This window comes from Ictidomys tridecemlineatus, chromosome 3 (genome assembly GCF_052094955.1).
Source record: "Ictidomys tridecemlineatus isolate mIctTri1 chromosome 3, mIctTri1.hap1, whole genome shotgun sequence".
NCBI classification, from domain to species: Eukaryota; Metazoa; Chordata; class Mammalia; order Rodentia; family Sciuridae; genus Ictidomys; species Ictidomys tridecemlineatus.
Window position 1 is genome coordinate 15,533,850 of NC_135479.1, and position 18,863 is coordinate 15,552,712.

An 18,863-nucleotide genomic window follows, 5' to 3' on the forward strand; every position below is an offset into this window, starting at 1 on the left:
ATTTGGTTATGAGTCTTAACCCAGTGAATTAATCCCCTGATGGGATTAACTGAGGGATAACTGAAGGCGGCGGCTAGGGTGTGCCTGGAGGAGGTGAGTCATTGGGGACGTGCCTTTGGGGTACCCATTTCCTATCTGGCCAGCGAGTCTCCTTTTTCTGCTTTCTGATCATCATGTGAGTCGCTTCCCTTTGCCACTCTGTTGTGCCAGGATGTTCGGCCTCACCTCTATCCCTAAGGAATGGAGCTGGCTTTCTATGGACTGAGACCTCTGAAATTCTGAGCTCTTAAATAAATTCTTCCTCCTCTGCAATTGTTCTCAGGTCTTTTAGTCACAGCAGTGAAAAAGCTGAATAAGACAAGGGTCGTCCATGTGCATGTAAAAATATGTATGTTCTTCTCCTAATTTAATTTTTTTTCTCCTAATTTAATTCTCAGCAGCCCAGAGTAGTAAAGTTTTACCTCCTCTGTATATGCAAAACTTTAATTCCCATTCTAATGGTAAAAAAGACATTTCAATGCTACTTGTTCCTTCAACTTACTAAAATATTTTAAAATTAACATAAAAGAAAAAACAAACAAAACCTGTCTTGTTCATCCTTAGTTTAGAAACATCACTGGCTTACTTTCTAAGTAAATCATTAAAGATCCCTTAGGAACTCCTCTAAAGAACCAAGATTTTTGATGGCAAGATACTTTGTAACAAATGAAAGAAAAATCATGACTATACATCAGAGTACTCTAAATCTGGAAAAAAGTAAGTTAGCCTATGTATCATCCCTAAAGAAAAAGGGAACAGTAAAACACTACGTCCCTGATCCCCCCCCCCTTTCTATTTCAAAAACCCAGCTGTGAAGAGTGGTGGCTTGAATCATGGTCTGACTCTCTTGTGGCTGCACTGCACTAGAAACTGCCTATGCAAAGATGCAGATCAAGATGGCCCAGTTGCTATGCTTGTATAGGCCAAAGGTGGCTATGTGCAAAGGCACATGGCTATAATCACTCCAGACCTTGAGTTCAGACACCAATACATGGGGATAGAGGATTCTGAGCATAACAAGAAGACCCTAATGTCTCACTGGTCCTGCATCCTTCAGATTGCCTGCTTTCCTGAAACCTTCTCACAAATAACCTTTTGATGAAACCGATATAATAAACATGCTGAGCTAGCTCTAGGACAATCAAACTCCATTAATTTGGTACCCACCCAGCCCTACCTTTTTCTCTGTGTCTGTCTTTACTTCAGCCCCATCGCCTCTTGTCCAGTATCTCCTTAATTAATGGTCACTACTGAGAGCGGAGATGAGAGGACTCCTGGAGCCAAATTAAGGAAACAGTGAAAGCAAGACTGGGCAGGAAATTCCAGTTACATATTACCTTGAAGGACACTGGGTTTCTCTTATGAACTGGGAACTAGGGCAAATTAAAGTTATCTGTAGAAAGCTACTTTCTTGCATGTATACCAGGATAACTGTTCCTTGGGATGCTGGTCATATAAGCAAGATAATGTTGATGATGCCACAGCTTCCGCAGCCTAACATATAAAAAGGCCTCTCTTCAGTGGGGCAGACAAAGCACTGAGGACACTGTGAAAAGGACATGTCATTCATTTAGCTGGATACACTGGACAAAATGCCGAAGATGAGGAGACACTGCCGGGCAAAATGCTTGGAGGGACAGAGGTGCTGTCTTTTCAGCACACTAACACTAAACTCATCCATCTTATAGCAGTTTCTGATCCCTTGCAAAATTTCCCCCATAAATCAGATGTATCTCATGCTGTCTCCAGACACTTTATTTGACCTTCTTGCAACTACCCCAGTTCCCTGGAATAAGTGGGCTGCAGATGTGACAGTCTATTTTTTTCTAGTGAGTCAAATGAAGGAAGCCACAATAGAAGAAATCTATGAAAATAGGGTGAGGGAAAGTATGAAAACTGCTTTAAGGATGAATTTTTTAGTTTCTGACTTTCCTTAAAGTGAGACATAAAAATTGTACTAAAGATGCTTCCCATCTATAGAAATACATTCTAGAGACCCAGAAGACAAGAAGTCAATGGTTGTTGAACCATATCAATTTTTTTAAAAATAATTGTTTTCTCCTCTTAGCACCTCACTTACTTCTTGGTTCGTTCGTTACCATTAAATTTTCACTAGCATAAATTTTCACTGCCAAAGATTTTTATTAAAATTTCCATACATCAAAGAAAACAGACGTTTGATTAATAATTATATGAGGAGACCACAAGATGGTGTAAAAAACCACATATTTGCAAAGCACAAATCCATGATCAAGAGTTTTTTAATTTAAAGTTTTCTAAGAAAACAAAAACCTAGATATATTCAGATGAAAAATTTGACAGTATTCAAATAATTTATTATTTTAACTTGGTTCAAGTATTATTACATATCAACATACATGAAATGAAGAATATAGCATTAAGAATAAATTGTATATTTAACTCATTATTTAATTCCTTTTTTAAAATCAGAAATCAGAATCTATTTCTTTTTTTAACTCTTTTTTTTAATATTTATTTTTTAGGTGTAGATGGATACAGCACAATGCCTTTATTTTTATGTGGTACTGAGGATCGAACCCAGGTCCCGCCCATGCTAGAAGAGTACTCTACCGCTGAGCCACAATCCCAGCCCCCAGAATCTATTTCTTAAATAGTTTTTCTTATTGTGTTCTCTCAAATTTATGAATATAGGATTATAAGTGGCATATCATATATAGGCTTGGATATGTCAAAGTGATCCTCCCTAAAATGTTATTTATTCATAAAAAAATTACTTGTTATATGCTAGACAGGAGCTAAAATTATAGCAGTGGAAAACAGAATGAATTGCTTATAAAACTTATATTCCAGTAGGAAAGACAGATAATAGAACAGAAAAACAAGATATAAGAATGTTAAAAGTGATAACTGCTACAGAAGCAAGATTAAAAGGAGGGGGGAATTAAAGGGGGACATAAAGAAGGAGTTAGAATCTCAGATCAGGTGGCTAGGAAAAATCTCACAGAGAGGGTGATATCTGAGTAATGACCCTGGTGAAGTAAGGGAGCTAACTAACATTCTAGGCATTAAGCAACAGCAAGCAGAAAAGCCCTTAAAGCAGAAGAAAGCTAACTTGGCTGAAAAGGGGTGAACAAAGAACAAAAGGTAAGCCAGGCATTATGTCGCACATCTATGATCACAGCCACTTGGGAAGCTTAAGCAGGAGGCTCACAAGTTTAAGACCAATCTGGGCAACTTACCAAGACCCTGTCTCAAAATAAAATTCATAAGGACTTGGGATGTAATTCAGTGGCACAGCATTGCCTACCATGCACAAGACCCTGGGTTCAATCCCCAAAACCTCAAAAATAAAAAATTAAAATTAAAAAAATATTGAGTTATACAAAATAAGGTCAAAGGTGATTAGGAACAGATATTATAGAGTCCCAGAAATCAACTCCTCCAAATCAACTTACATTGGTCTCTTATTTGAAGACTATATTTGGTACCTTGTTGCCAAAATTCTTCACTATAGCCTTCACTATTTATCATTACATTCTACTTGCTGGCCCTCTCAACTGTTTCATTCCCAAACACTCTCCCTCAAGCCAGTTAAAAATGAAGAAATCATCCATGACTGGAAATGAGACATTATTAAACTTTATTTCCCCAATTCTAACTATGTACTATTCTAGTTAAGGACATCTAATATTTTCAGTATATACTGAAAGAATGTAAAAGCAAAAAAAATTCTAATAATATGTATTCTATTGCATAACCATTTTTAAAAAATCAGTATCAACTATATCAATATTAGTTAGTAATTAGGAAAACTATGGAGAAATGATATTAATTTACACATAAGGTATGGGGTGATTTTCAAATTAAAAATTCTATTAAAGCTAAATCAACCACAATTTATAACTGAAATCTATATTTCACGTCTCCATGAAAAACAACAAAAAAATCAAAGAGCAAAAATGCAAAAAAAATTGTTTTAAAAAATAAAATCTATCTCAACCATGCCACACGAAGCTCCTCTTAGCTACAAACTGCTTTAACATATCCTGAGCAACAAAATCTGAACATCTGACTTGCTACTTCAAAGAAAAGACATAAAGTTCTCAGATCTCAGATCTTAATTCCACTCAACTGTCTCAGTAAGTACAATACCTGTAAAATAAGAATTCCATGGTTTCTATTCCAACTATCTGTATAACTTGCTTTTTTCTTTTTCGTTTTTTTTTTTTTTTTTTTTTGGTGGTACTTAGGATTGAACCAAGGGCCACCCACATGCTAAACTCACACTCCATTGCTGAGCTATGCCCCCAGCTGTATAATTCTGAGTAAGACTTTTTGTCTCTCCCCTATAAAATGGAGTGGTATTTGCTATACAGAGTAACTGAGGTAATAAATATTTAAGTCATTCCTTTGTGAAACATAGAACACATGTAAATGTAAGTTAACTGTTATTCTACACACACTTCATTGAAGAGAAGTTTAACTACATGATCTTTTATATTCTCTTTCAATGAAATACAGATATAGATATATAAATGTAACTATCATGGCAGTATGAACTAATGTAGGAATAAATGGTAGTATTCATTCCTTACCCTTAGGATAATTAAACTATACTAAAAAAAGCATTTCTAGAAAAATCATAAATAAAACAAAGCATTATATTATTAAGTTTTATATTAGAAATACAAGCACTATAGTAAGATAGGCAAAAGAATGAGCACTATGAGCCAAAGTGAAATATAAACTAGATTTTGATAACTGAGTACGACTCAAGAATAAGTGTGTGGTGGCACATGCCTGTAATCCCAGCAACTCAGGCGGCTGAGGCAGGAGGATCATGAGTTCAAAGCCAGCCTCAGCAACTTAGTGAGGCCCTATGCAATCTAATGAGACCCTGTCTCTAAATAAAATACACAAAGGGCTGGGGATGTGGCTCAGTGGTTCAGGGATCCCAAGTTCAATCCCCAGCACAAAAATAAATAAATACATAGGTGTATTTTTAAGAAAAGAATAAATGGCAAGTTTATTGCAGACAGGATCAATGTCATGATCAAAGGGGTACAGATAACATAAGGCATTAAAATTACTGACTGGATAAAGTAGAAAGTTTCTGACTAACAGTTAAGAGAATAAGGCTAGGGAAGTTAGATCAGGTCAGGTAAGTTTCTAAGGAAAATTAATATGGCAGCATGATGGGGGCAAATGCAAGTAAAAGCAAGTCAGAGAAAAAAGTATACATATTCATCAATTCAACAATATTTATTGAACTCCTAAGAATTTCAAAGCAATATTCTAGATACTGGGAACATTCAAACAGTGAGTTTATAGGGTTTAGAGAATACAAAAAACAAAACAAGCAAATAAAATTACTCAAAGAGTGATATGTACTATAAGGGTAAAAGGGGTGATAATATAGTTTGTGATGGAAAAGGGTAAAAAGAAAGACCATTAGTTTAAAAAAAATGAAGAGGAAGGCAGCATTCATGCTATCAAAGACTAAATAAGCTTAGTAAGAGATTTTGAACTTTATTCTAAGACCTACTGAAATCTACTGTAGGGTTCTTCTTAGACAGTTTACAATTTGATTTAGTTTAAGATCATGATGGCCATTTACTAAGTCTAAGCAAGAGGAAGAAGGATCTACATAGGCAGATAATGAGATGAGATAAAGGGAAATCAGTAAACTTGTAATGACTATGTAAAGAGGCCTGATGAACAAGAGTCATCAAACTTTTTTTGTAATGGGCCAGACCAAATATTTGAGTCTCTGCTGTAGGTACAGAACCTTCTTCTGATAGCATGAAAGTAGACATGGTATCAACAGTATATAAATGAAAGAATTAGACTATGTCCAATAAAACTTTTATTTAACAAAAGCAGGTGGTGAACCAGACATTTTAGCCTTCAGGCCATGGTTTGCCAACCACAGTACAGAAGGTGAATGAATCTTAAATTCAAAGTTAGGTCTCCCCATTCACTGATTTGCCCCACAAGACTATTTCTAAATTCATGGTGGCAATATCTGGGATACTGGAAGATTGGCTGTAATGTTGAGTAAGAGTTCCAAAATCAGATGGTGCTTAGATACTGAAATCCTACTAAAGGGAGAGGCCCAAGATTCACATAGAACAGACCTCCATCTAAATATTACCCAATATGGCAGCTCATCAAATACAGGTGATCAGACCCTGATCACAGCTGCCTCACATAGGAAAATGCTTCCCTCTCCAGGAAAATATATAACTTACTCCAGCCTCTATGTTTTTTTTCTAAATACCATATCAATTAAATAACAGAAAAATACTGAGACATGAAAAATGTGATCAATAATCAAGTGGTAAAGTGATTAGGAGAAGATGCATAAACAATCTAGATATGAGGATTAGCAAAAACATCAACTATTAAACTAGCATTGTTACACATTGTAAGTTAAAATAAAAGATAAAGATGGAAAAATTAATGAAAAGAAAAAAATTCAACAGGAAAATGAAATTTTTTAAAGAATAAAATTAGTATCCTAAAACTAAAAAACACTATCTAAAATTAAGAATGCATTGGCTGGGCTTAGAAGCTGTGACTGAACAGAGCAAAACAAACTATCAATAAACCTTAAGACAGGCCAATACACATTTAACCAAAAGTAAAAAAATATTACAGAACAAATTTAAAAAGAGAAAAGAAAAAGAACATACTTCAAGAGATATAAGGGAAGATAATACCAAATAATCTAACATATAAACTAAAGACCCACCAAAAATGGTGAAAAAAGGACAGAAGAAATATTTCAAGAGATTATGGTTAAAATTTCCCACAGTTGAAGAAAGAGACCAATACATAGACTCAAGAAGCCCACCACAATCCAAATGAGATAACAGAAAGAAAATCATACACCTAAGCATAGCAAAGTCAAATGCTGAAAAACCAAGAAATGGGGCGGGGTGTGGGTAAAGCTGCTAGATGCCACCTATCTACCACCCCCATAAAAAAGCTTATACTAGTCCAAGGGAAAAAAAAACAATAAGAATTATGGCTGACTTCTCTTCAGAAATAATTAAGTCAATAGAGAAATATTTTTAAAGTGTTAAAAGAAAAAGAACTGCCAATCAAGTTTTATACCCAAGGAAAATAACCTTTAAAACTGAAGGCAAATAAAGACATTTTTAAAATAAGAGCAAAGTAAAGGTGTCACAGGAAGATTCCTCACTAAAGGAAATTCTAAAGAGTATTCTTCAGACAAAAAGGAAGGTAATTATATCTTAAAAATGAGGGATGTACCAAAGTCTTCCTTAAGAGAAAAACCTTATCAGAATAAATAATAAGGGGAAAAATCCAACTATTTGTTATTAACAGCATAATCATACAGAAATATTGAAAGTAAGAGAGTGAAACATATCAGATCTTATAAATCCTGATCAAAAGAAAGCTGGAGTAGCTATATTAATATTAGACAAACTTTCAAGTAAAAGGAATTACTAGAAACAGAGAAACATTTCTTATCAGTAAAGGAGTCAATTAACTAGTAAGACATAACAATCCTAAATGTTAATATACTAGCTTCCAAAAGCACTATACAGTTTAATGCAATTCCGATCAAAATCCCAATGGCATTCCTCATAGAAATAGAAAAAGCAATCATGAAATTCATCTGGAAAAATAAGAGACCCAGAATAGCTAAAGCAATCCTTAGCAGGAAGAATGAAGCAGATGGCATTGCTATACCAGACCTTAAACTATAAAACAGAGCAATAGTAACAAAACCAGCATGGTATTGGCACCAAAACAGACTGGAAAACCAATGGTACAAAACAGAAGACATAGAGACTAACCCACAAAATTACAATTATATTAGACAAAGGTGCCAAGAACATGCACAGGAGAAAAGATAACATCTTCAACAAATGGTGCTGGGAAAACTGGAAATCCATATGCAACAAAATGAAATTAAACCCCTATCTCTCATCATGCATAAAACTTAACTCAAACGGATCAAGGACCTAGGAGTTAGACCAGAGACTCTCCCTCCAATAGAAGAAAAAGTAGGCCCTAATCTTTATCATGTGGGATTAGGCCCTAACTTCCTTAATAAGACTCCTTTGGCACAAGAATTAAAACCAAGAATCAATAAATGGGATGGAATCAAAATAAAAAGTTTCTTCTCAGCAAAAGAAATAATCTGTGAGGTGAATAGAGAGCCCATATCCTGGGAGCAAATTTTTACCCCTCACATATCAGATAGAGCGCTAATCTCTAGGATATATAAAGAACTCAAAAAGCTAAGCACCAAAAAACATATAACCCAATCAACAAATGGGCCAAGGACATGAACAGACACTTCTCAAAAGAGGATATACAATCAATTAACAAATATATGAAAAAATGCTCATCATCTCTAGCAGAGAAATGCAAATCAAAACTACTCTAAGACACCATCTTACTCCAGTCAGAATAGCAGGAAAAGGTATACTCATATACTGCTGATGGGACTACAAATTGGTACAGCCAATATGGAAAGCAGTATGGAGATTCCTTGGAAATCTGGGACGGGAACCACCATTTGACCCAGCTATCCCTCTCCTCAGTCTATACCCAAAGGACTTAAAAACAGCATACTACAGGGACATAGCCACATCAATGTTTATAGAACAATTCACAATAGCTAAACTGTGGAGCCAACCTAGATGCCCTTCAGTGGATGATGGATTAAAAAATGTGGCAAATACCAATGGAATTTTACTCAGCATTAAAAGAGAATAAAATCATGGCATTTCCAGGTAAATGGATGGCATTGGAGAAGATAATGCTAAGTGAAGCTAGCCAATTTAAAAAAACAAGTGCTGAATGTTTTTTCTGATCTAAGGAGGCTGACTCATAGTGGGGTAGGGAGGGGGAGCATGAGAGAATTAGATGAATTCCAGATAGGGAAGAGAGGTGAGAGGGAAAGAGGTGGGCAGGGGAATAGCAAGGGCAGTGAAATGTGATGGATATCATTATCCAAAGTACATGTGTAAAGACTCGAATTGGGTATCAACATATTTTATATATAAACAGAGATATGAAAATTGTGGTATATATGTGTAATAAGAATTGTAATGCAAAAAAAAAACAAGGTACGTAATAAAGGCATGAGTTGGTGTGAATATACTTTGTATACAACCAGAGATATGAAAAACTGTGCTCTATATGTATAATAAGAATTGTAATGCATTCCGCTGTCATATATAAATTTTTAAAAATTAATAATTTTTTGTGCATTAAAAAAAGCTTGGGAGAAAATAATAAATAAAACTCTGAGATTAAAAAAAAAGAGTATCCTGAAGGAATGTAAATTTTCTTTTTCTCTAAATTAAACATTTATTAAACAAATAAAAGGTTATAGCACTAATTCAGATCCCTTAAAAAAACATATTTCTAAAATATCGAACAGAATCAACGTAGCATAGTCACTTACCACTTGACCTGTTTTTGCGACTTGATTTCCCACCAGTAAGAAGCATCTTGAGACTATTCCGAAACATGGTTATACTGTTCTAGTACAAAACTGTAAAAGAAAATATGGAACAATGTTTTAAGACTTAATTTGATTCAAAATTTTTGTAATAATTAATTTTTAAATGTATATACACAATTAACTATGTTTAAATATATAAAAAATTATATCCATATAACAAAAAAAATGACCAAAAAAACCCTATTAAACATTTAATTATGCAGTTCCTTAAAAGTGTACTATGACTATGAGCAGTAGCACATACTTATAGTTCCAGTTACTCAGGAGGTTGTGAAGATCACCTGAGTCCAGGAAGGAGTTTGGGGCCAGCCTGGGCAACATAACAAAACTCCATCTTAAAAACACGCAAGTATACTACTATACTTTGAGTACACTAGAAACAAAGGTGGATTATCACTGAAGACACACAGAAACAGAGAACATAATTAGGTGGCTATAAATTCAGTCCTTTACTTGATTCTTCATTTCTGAAATAGTTTTCCCACATGTAGTCTGTCTCTCCACACCTGACCTTTTTCTCTTTCCCTCTCTCTATATATATCACTTGCAAACTTTCCACTGGCAAGCCAAATTCCATCTCAAAATACTACTGATATACATTAATCAGTGTCTATCCTCCCTATGTGTTTCTGGGATATACAAGAATATACATTTGTCAAAACTCAGCAAATGTTTACAACAGATTTATGCATCACATTTTATTTAAATTTTACTTAAAAGAACAATGTAAACAAACAGTGAACTCTCCATGATGATATTCATGCTTAAATATATAAGGAAAGTAAACCCATTCTGCAATTTACTTCAAAATGCATCAAAAAAATAAGATGGATTAACAGATGGAGGCATACACAGGAAGGTGGCTATGTGATAAAAGTAATTACAGCAAAATTTAACACTAGACTCAAAGTAGCTAACTAAAATTATTCACAATTATTCAAATAATTGCTCCCACCTTTCCAGAGAGCTGCCCTTGGCTGACTGGAATCATCTTGCCTGGGAGTTTCAAGTCTCCCTACCCTAATCCTAGAAAGGCCCTCAGGCAATGACTGATTAATAGGGTACAAAAAACCAGTAATCCTTAACTCAAGGAGGAAACAATTTTGTGGTATGATTTATGCTCCAAAACTTCACCCATCTCTCCTTATGCTTATTTTTATTCAAAACTTTATTTATATATAAATGACATATATGTCTTTCTGCTCAGTATCAGTTCTCCCACTAAATATAAGCTCCCATTTGGCATGGAAGCTACTTGTATAATTCACTGTTACCTCCCTGTAACTAGAGATAAGATCTAGTATACAAGAGTAGCTAAAAAAAACATTTACTGAATTTATCAATTATATTTCTCTTATATGTTACTGTCTACATCAGATCCCTTGTAGAGAAACTTGGTCTTATATACCTTTTTATTCTCAATACCTAGTTCATGAGAGGCTCTCAATACAGCTTAAGGAAATAAAGGAAATGAACAAAGACTTCATTAATCAGAATATTAACCTAGTGCAGTTGGGGATATGGCTCAGTGGTAGAGTGCTTGTCTAATATGTGCAAGGCCCTGGGTTCAATCCCCGGTAACATAAAACAAAACAAAAAGAATATGAACCTAACAGAAAGTAAAGCATATGATGTAAATAAGTTTCAATGGACCAAAAAAAAAAAAAAAAAAAGAGGTTCTGAATCAACTGGAACAATAAGAAATGAGTATTACATAGGGTGAATGAACACTAGGGATAGTAAGGAAAAGGCATGAAAATTTTAGACATGGCTCAAAGTTTTACCTGGAGGAGCCAGATGCAGTGGCACATGCCTGTAATCCCAGCAACTGCGGAGGGGGGGGGGGGCGCCTGAGACAGGAGGATAATGAGTTCAAAGCCAGCCTCAGCAACAGTGAGGTGCTAAACAACTCTAAATAAAATACAAAAAAAAAAAAAAAAAACTGTCTCTAAATAAAATACAAAAAAGGGCTGGGGATGTGGCTCAATGGTCTAGTGCCCCTCAGTACCTAAAAAAGTTTTACCTGGAGGAAAATCAAGAAAGTTCTAGTCATAGTTCAAACTTTTATCTGTCTCAGACTCTACTAATATTTATATATAATATTTATATTAATGTTGTTTAAAGTTTCAAAAGGACAAAAATATAAATAACAGATTATTAAAACAAATTATTATTGAAAATTTAATAAGATTGAGTCAAAAATGATAAAAAAAAACCCCTCATCTAAAAATCTAAAAGATGATACCCTAACATTAATAGACATAAAAAATTTTAATACAGGTAATAAATTAAATACACTAATTTAATTGAGGAGGTATAAATATTTTTTCTTTACTGGTCCTAAAACATTTTATAAAAAATAACAAATGCATGAGAAATGAAATAAACCACAAAATCATTTCTAATCACTTCTAATCATTTTAACTGATTTTGACATTATGTTATCTGATGACTCCTAAGTTTTTATGTTTGTGACACCTGCTCTAAACCACCCACAAGAGGCACTGACTTATTAATGGTTCACCAAGGGTGGAGACTAATATCTTATTTCAATGTTTCCTTACACTATTTTATTAGTGCACAATCAATTTTCATTTTCTTTCTTTTTTTTTATTTATCGAACCCAGTGCCTCACATATTTGAGGCAAGTGTTCTCTCACTGAGCCACAACGCCAGTCCTCAATTTTCATTTTCAATGTTCATCACTCCTGTGTATTTAAAGCCCTTATCTGATCCTGTTGTTCAAAAAAAGAGAGCATGCTATTACCCAAATATTTACATAATTAAAATAATGAAATTAACTATTAAAAACTTTTGCACTATTCTTATAATCAGGTATTTCCTTAAACATCTCCACTCTAGGGGATATGGATGTATAACTCAGTAGTAAAGCACTTGCATAGCATATACGAGGCTCTGAGTTCAATCCCTAGTACTGCAAAAGACAGAATAATTTATTAAATCCAAAAGGGCTCCCCCAGAGTTTTCCATATTCTAATCTCCAGAATTTATGGATGTGTTACCTCACCTGAGGAAGGATCTTTGAAGATGTGATTAAATTAAGAACCTTAAAATAGGGAGATTATTCTGGATTTTATCCAGGTGGGCCCTATGTAGTTAAAATGGTCCTTAAAAGATAAAGAAGGGCAGAAGACTAAGGGAAGAAACGATGACAAAAGCAGACATCAAGTGTTAGGGTCACAATCAAGGACTGTGGACGGCCTCTAGAAGATAAAAAAGGCAAGAAATAAATTATCTCCCAGAGCCTCCAGAAGGAACACAGCTATACCAAAACCTTCTTATTAGTTACATATAAAACTAACTTCAACCTTCTGGCTTTCAGAAATCTAAGAACTATAAAATATACATTTGTGTTGTTTTAAGCCACTAAATTTGTGGTAATTTGTTACAATAGCAATAAGAAACAAATGCAACTACAATAGCAATATGCATAACATTTTGAACAGCTCCTTCCATCAATATTTCAAAATGCTCCCTTCTTTAAAAAAGAAAATCCTTTCTTGGTGCCCTCTCCCACAGTTCACCCATTGTCACTGCATTGTCTTCTATCATCTGGACAACCAACTTTCCTCCAGGTCAAATTCTGAAACAACTCATCTAGTATTTTCAAGCCCAGAAAAATTGTCATCATCATCAAGTGGTTCAATCATTCTTTATTTGTTCTCACTCATCTAACTTTTCTAACCAAAAAAGCCTGTCTGATTCCATGTGTTTTTCACGTATACTTTTCTCTAGATTAGCTAGGTTAGCTCTATCAATTAAAATTCCCAAATCTTTAATACCGTATTTTATAATTATTATTTTATAATGCTATAATCCAAGTACTATATTTGATTTCCCCACTAAATATATAAATGCTCCATGAGGCAGTGAACCATTTGTCATGTTATTGTCATTCATGGAATTGCACATTACCTGGCACATATTGCGTGTTCAATAAACAATAAATGAATGAAGGGCAAAGCCAAGGGAAAGTCATACACTGTATCTGATAATAAACATCTAATATAGATAAGTTTCAACACGAATCAACATGAGGCATAATTTTTTTAAAGAGAGTGAGAGAGGGGAGAGAGAGAGAGAGAGAGAAAGAATTTTTTTTTTAATATTTATTTTTTAGTTTTCGGCGGACACAACATCTTTGTTGGTATGTGGTGCTGAGGATCGAACCCGGGCCGCACGCATGCCAGGCGAGCGCGCTATCGCTTGAGCCACATCCCCAGCCCGAGGCATAATTTTTAAAAAATAAAAGGAGCATGCATCCACTTATTCATTCAGCAAACATCTATGTGGTTGTAATCTTATACTAGGCACTGTCTTAGGTATTGAAGAGACAGTAATGAACAAAACAATCTGTTTCCTCATGAAGTTTATAATCAAGCTAATCAAAGGACAGGAATGACTTTTTAAAGTATCTGATTCAAATCCAAAAGACAATACAAAAAGATAAGGTCTCTACAAATACCAACAGGAAATAATCTTTTATTTATTTATTTATTTTTTTAAAGAGAGAGTGAGAGAGGAGAGAGTGAGAGAGAGAGAGAGAATTTTTAACATTTATTTTTTAGTTCTCGGCGGACACAACATCTTTGTTGGTATGTGGTGCTGAGGATCGAACCCGGGCCGCACACATGCCAGGCGAGCGCGCTACCGCTTGAGCCACATCCCCAGCCCCAGGAAATAATCTTTTAAAAGAGACAAAAGATAAAAAAAAGAGACAAGTAAGATAAGGGAAGTTTCACTTAAAAGGTAAACACATGCACACAGAATTAAAACCTATATTGAAATATATGAAGAGTTGATACTGTAAAAAATAATTCACAATAGAGGAAAACCTGACATGCTTCCAAAATTATGGATTTACCTGTTCTTGATACTTTGTAAAACTGAATTTCCACTTTTTAAACCTACTATAATTTCTTTTTGAGAAAAATCATCCCATCTAGTTCTTCAGTTTTTGACCAAAAATTACATGCAATATTCTCTTATCAATCTACACTATCTCTGTCCTTAGATCTCCTTTTTTCTCTACTGCCTTCAACTAATAGTTACTCTTTGCTACTATAAATCAAGAAATAGTCTAAGTGCTGGAGACATGAAGTTTAAAAAAAAAAAGGAAATGTTTTTCTTCTCAGTTTACACATGAAAACAGACAGGCACACAAGTACACATATTAATTTCAAGTAGTAGAAATACTAAGAAGAAAAGTGAAGAGTAATAGTGATTGAAATAGAGTATACACTTTCATAAATAAGATCAGGGAAGGCTTCTCTGAGAGGATGACATTTGAGCAGAGACCTGAATGAAGTGAAAGAGTAAGCCTACAGAATGTACATGAAGACTCAGGCAAGGAAAAAGCAATTGTAAAAATACTGAGGCCACAGTGAGCTTGGCATGATCAAGGAACAACAGGAAGGTCTATGTGGCTAGACAAGAATCAGAAATAGTAAATGAGGTCACAGAGGTAACCAGGATTCAGATTATATGTGGCACCACAGACCCTGGCAAAGACTTTTTTTTCTTAATGGGAAACCATTAGAGGACTTTGGTGAAAGGCTACTACATAAACAACAGATTACAGGTGCCCAGGATACAACTCAGTGGTTGAGTGCTTGCCCTAAGGCCCTGGACTCAATCCCTAGCCCCCGCAACACACACATACACAAAACCTGTAGGAAGACCAATTAGAAAGTTCCTAGAGTAGCCCAAGTTAGAAATGATGAGGACTATCACTATTCTTTCCAAAGAATCTTTTTTTTTTTTTGAAAGCAACATTTGTATATATTTTGAGAATGGGGAGAGTTGGCAATGAAAAAAAAGTTAACAAAATGTATCTTAAGAGACTATTTGATTACATCAGAACAGTGTTTTTTTTTAATGACAGAAAGGAATAATAATATTGACAGAAGAAACATGAAGAATAATTTTTTCAGTTAAAATTTTAATTCTGACACTATATGGCATAAAGTCTTCTTGCTTTTAAGTGTGATGATACTGAAGTCTCTCAGGCTACTAAAACATGACTGCCTAGTTTATCCTCAAAATTTAATTAACTTAATTAACTAGAGGTCCTCCAGGACCTCTTTTCACTATTTTCATTAACCCAACCCACAACTGTACTTTTTTTATTTATTTATTCTAACTTGTTACATATGACAGCAGAATGCAATTCATTTCCTATTACACATACAGAGTACAATTTTTCAAGTCTCTGGTTGTACACAAAGTATTTTCACACCATTCGTGTCCTCATACGTGTATTTAGGGTAATTATGTTTAACTCATTCCATTGTTTTTCCTACCCCTATGCTCCCTCCCTTCCCCTCCCTCTCCTTTGCCCTATCTAAAGTTCCTCCATTCTTCCCACGCTCCCCACACATATCCCCATTATGAGTCAGCATCCTCATATCAAAGAAAACATTCGACCTTTGTTTTGGGGGGGATTGGTTTATCTTACTTAGCATTATATTCTCCAACTCCATCCATTTACCTTCAAATGCAATAATTTTATCCTTTTAATGCTGAGTAATATTCCGTGTATATACCAGTTTGCCCTAATCATTCATTAATGAAGGGCATCTGGGATGGTTCCACAATTTAGCTATTGTGAATTGTGCTGCTATAACATTGATGTGGCTAGTTACTACAATATGATGATTTTAAGTCCTCTGGGTATAAACTGAGGGGTGGAATATCTGGGTCACAGGGTGGTTCTATTCCAAGTTTTCCAAGGAATCTCCATACTGCTTTCCAGATAGGCTGCACCAATTTGCAGTCCCACCAGCAATGTATGAGTAAGCCTTTTCCCCCTCATCCTCGCCAACAGTTATTCTTGTTTGTATTCTTAATAGCTGCCATTCTGACTGGAGCGAGATGAAATCTTAGTTTTGAATTGCATTTCTCTAAATGCTAGAGATATTGAACATTTTTTCATATATTTGTTGATTCATTGTATATAATCTTCTGAGAAGTGTCTGCTCAGTTCCTTGGCCCATTTATTGATTGGGTTTTTTTTTTGGTATTAAGGTTTGAGTATTTTATATATCCTAAAGATTAGTGTTCTATCTGGTGTGCTTGTAGGCTCTCTATTCACTTTTGTTTTGTTTTGTTTTGTTTTGTTTTTTTTTTTGGCTGAGAAGAATCTCTTCAATTTGAAACCATCCCATTTATTGATTCTTGGTTTTAATTCTTAAGCTATAGGAGTCTTATTAAGGAAGTTGGGGCCTAATCTGACATGATGGAGATTTGGACCTACTTTTTCTTCCATTAGATACAAGGTCTCTGGTTTAATTCCTAGGTCCTTGGTTCCCATTGAGTTTTGTGTGTGGTGAGAAAGAGAGGTTTAATTTCATTTTGTTACATGTAGATTTCCCATTTTTCCAGCACCATTCATTGAAGAGGCTATCTTTTCTCCACTATATGTTTTTGGTACCTTGATCTAATATAACTATAATTATGTGGATTTGTTTCTGGGTCCTCAATTCTCTATCATTGGTCTACAGGTCTATTTTAGTGCCAATACCATGCTGGTTTTGTTACTATTGCTCTGTAGTATAGTTTAAGGTCTGGAACAGTAATGCCACCAGCTTCACTCTTCTTGCTAAGGATTGCTTTGGCTATTCTGGGTCTCTTATTTTTCCAGATGAATTTAATGATTGCATTTTCTATTTCTATGAGGAATATCATTGGTATTTTGACTGGGATAGCATTAAATCTGTATAGTGCTTTTGGCAGTATGGTCATTTCGACAATATTAATTCTGCCTATCCAAGAGCAAGGTAGATCTTTCCATCTTCTAAGGTCATCTTTAGTTTCTTTATTTAGTGTTCTCTAGTTTTCATTTTAGAGGTCTTTCATCTCTTTCATTGATTCCCCCACCCCCCCTTTTTTCTGGCGATTATAAATGGGGTAGTTTCTCTTTCAGAGGTTTGCCACTGATGTACAGAAATGCCTTTGATCTATGGGTGTTGACTTTATATCTTGCTACTTTGACGAATTCATTTGTTCTAGAAAATTTCTGGTAGAATTTTTTGGATCTGATAAGTATAGAATCATATCATTGGCAATTAGTGATAATTTAAGTTTTTCTTTTCCTATCTGAATCCCTTTAATTTCTTTCATCTAATTGCTCTGGCTAGAGTTTCAAGAACTATGTTAAATACAAGTGGTAAAAGAGGGCATCCCTGTCTTGTTCCAGTTTGTAGAGGGAATGCTTTCAATTTTTCTCCATTTAGAATGATGTTGGCCTGGGGCTTAGCATAGATAGCTTTTACAATGTTGAGATATGTTCCTGTTATCCCTAGTTTTTTTTTTTTAGTGTTTTGAAGGGGTGCTATATTTTGTTTTTATCACTCATTTAATACAACAGTCCTGATAACAGACAACAGTATGGACAGACATTAGAGCTGGTATTCACATCTAGACAATGTAGTTCCAATAAGTTCCAGAACATCTGTATTCTCAATAATGACACTGTAATGCCTCACATTCTAACGGTACATGAAAAATGAAGGAAGTCATGAATATTTATAGCATCTTTATTCGCAACTGCCAAAACTTGGAAGCAACTAGAGGGTCCTTCAGTAGATGAGTGTGAAACATTCAAACAATGGAATATTGTGCAGCCCTCAAGACACTGTATCAGCAAGCACCTTGATCTTGGACTTCCCAGCTAACAGAACTGTGAGAAATAAATTTTTGATATTATATAAGCCACCCAGTTTATGGCATTTTGTTATAGCCACCCAGTCAGACTAAGATACTAACTGAAAGAAGCCAATCTGAAAAGGTTATATATCTTATGGTTCTGACTATAAAACATTCTAGAAAAGGCAAATTAGGGTGACAGTAAAAAGATTAATGGTTGCCAAGGCCTAACCAGAGCACTGAGGATTTGTAGGGCATTAAAACTCTGTAAGATACTACAGTAAGGTATACAAGTCATTATACATTCGTCAAACTTCATAGAAAGTACAATGCCAAGAGTGGACCCTAATGAAAACTATGGACTTTTGAATAATAATGATGTATCAATGTAGGTTCATCTATTTTAACACACAAACCGCTTTAGTGCAGGATTTCGATAGTGAGAAGACTGCACATGTTCAGGCAGGAAATCTTTGTACTTCCTTCTAGATTTTGCTAAAATTGCTCTAAATTTTAAAGTTTATTAATTTAAGGAGGGAGGGAGGGTGGGAGGAAGGAAGGAAGGACAGAAAGAAGGAAGGACAGAAAGAAAGAGAGTGTATTAATAGGGAAATAATTTTGGCATATGAGATGCAAAAACTATAGAATACAATGCAGGATTTAA

At 34.8% G+C, this 18,863-nt stretch overlaps 1 protein-coding gene across 9 annotated transcripts in view; it reads right to left on the bottom strand.

Annotated features, from left to right (window-relative positions):
- Tanc2 (tetratricopeptide repeat, ankyrin repeat and coiled-coil containing 2) overlaps positions 1-18,863 on the bottom strand; it is a 417,090-nt gene that overhangs the window by 365,935 nt on the left and 32,292 nt on the right. For all 9 annotated transcript variants that reach the window (XM_040268622.2, XM_040268621.2, XM_078041904.1 and 6 more), the window contains exon 2: positions 9,473-9,562. In XM_040268622.2, the coding sequence (XP_040124556.1) occupies positions 9,473-9,539 (67 nt within the window). In that variant the 5' untranslated portion in view covers positions 9,540-9,562. The remainder of the gene's footprint in view (positions 1-9,472; positions 9,563-18,863) is intronic.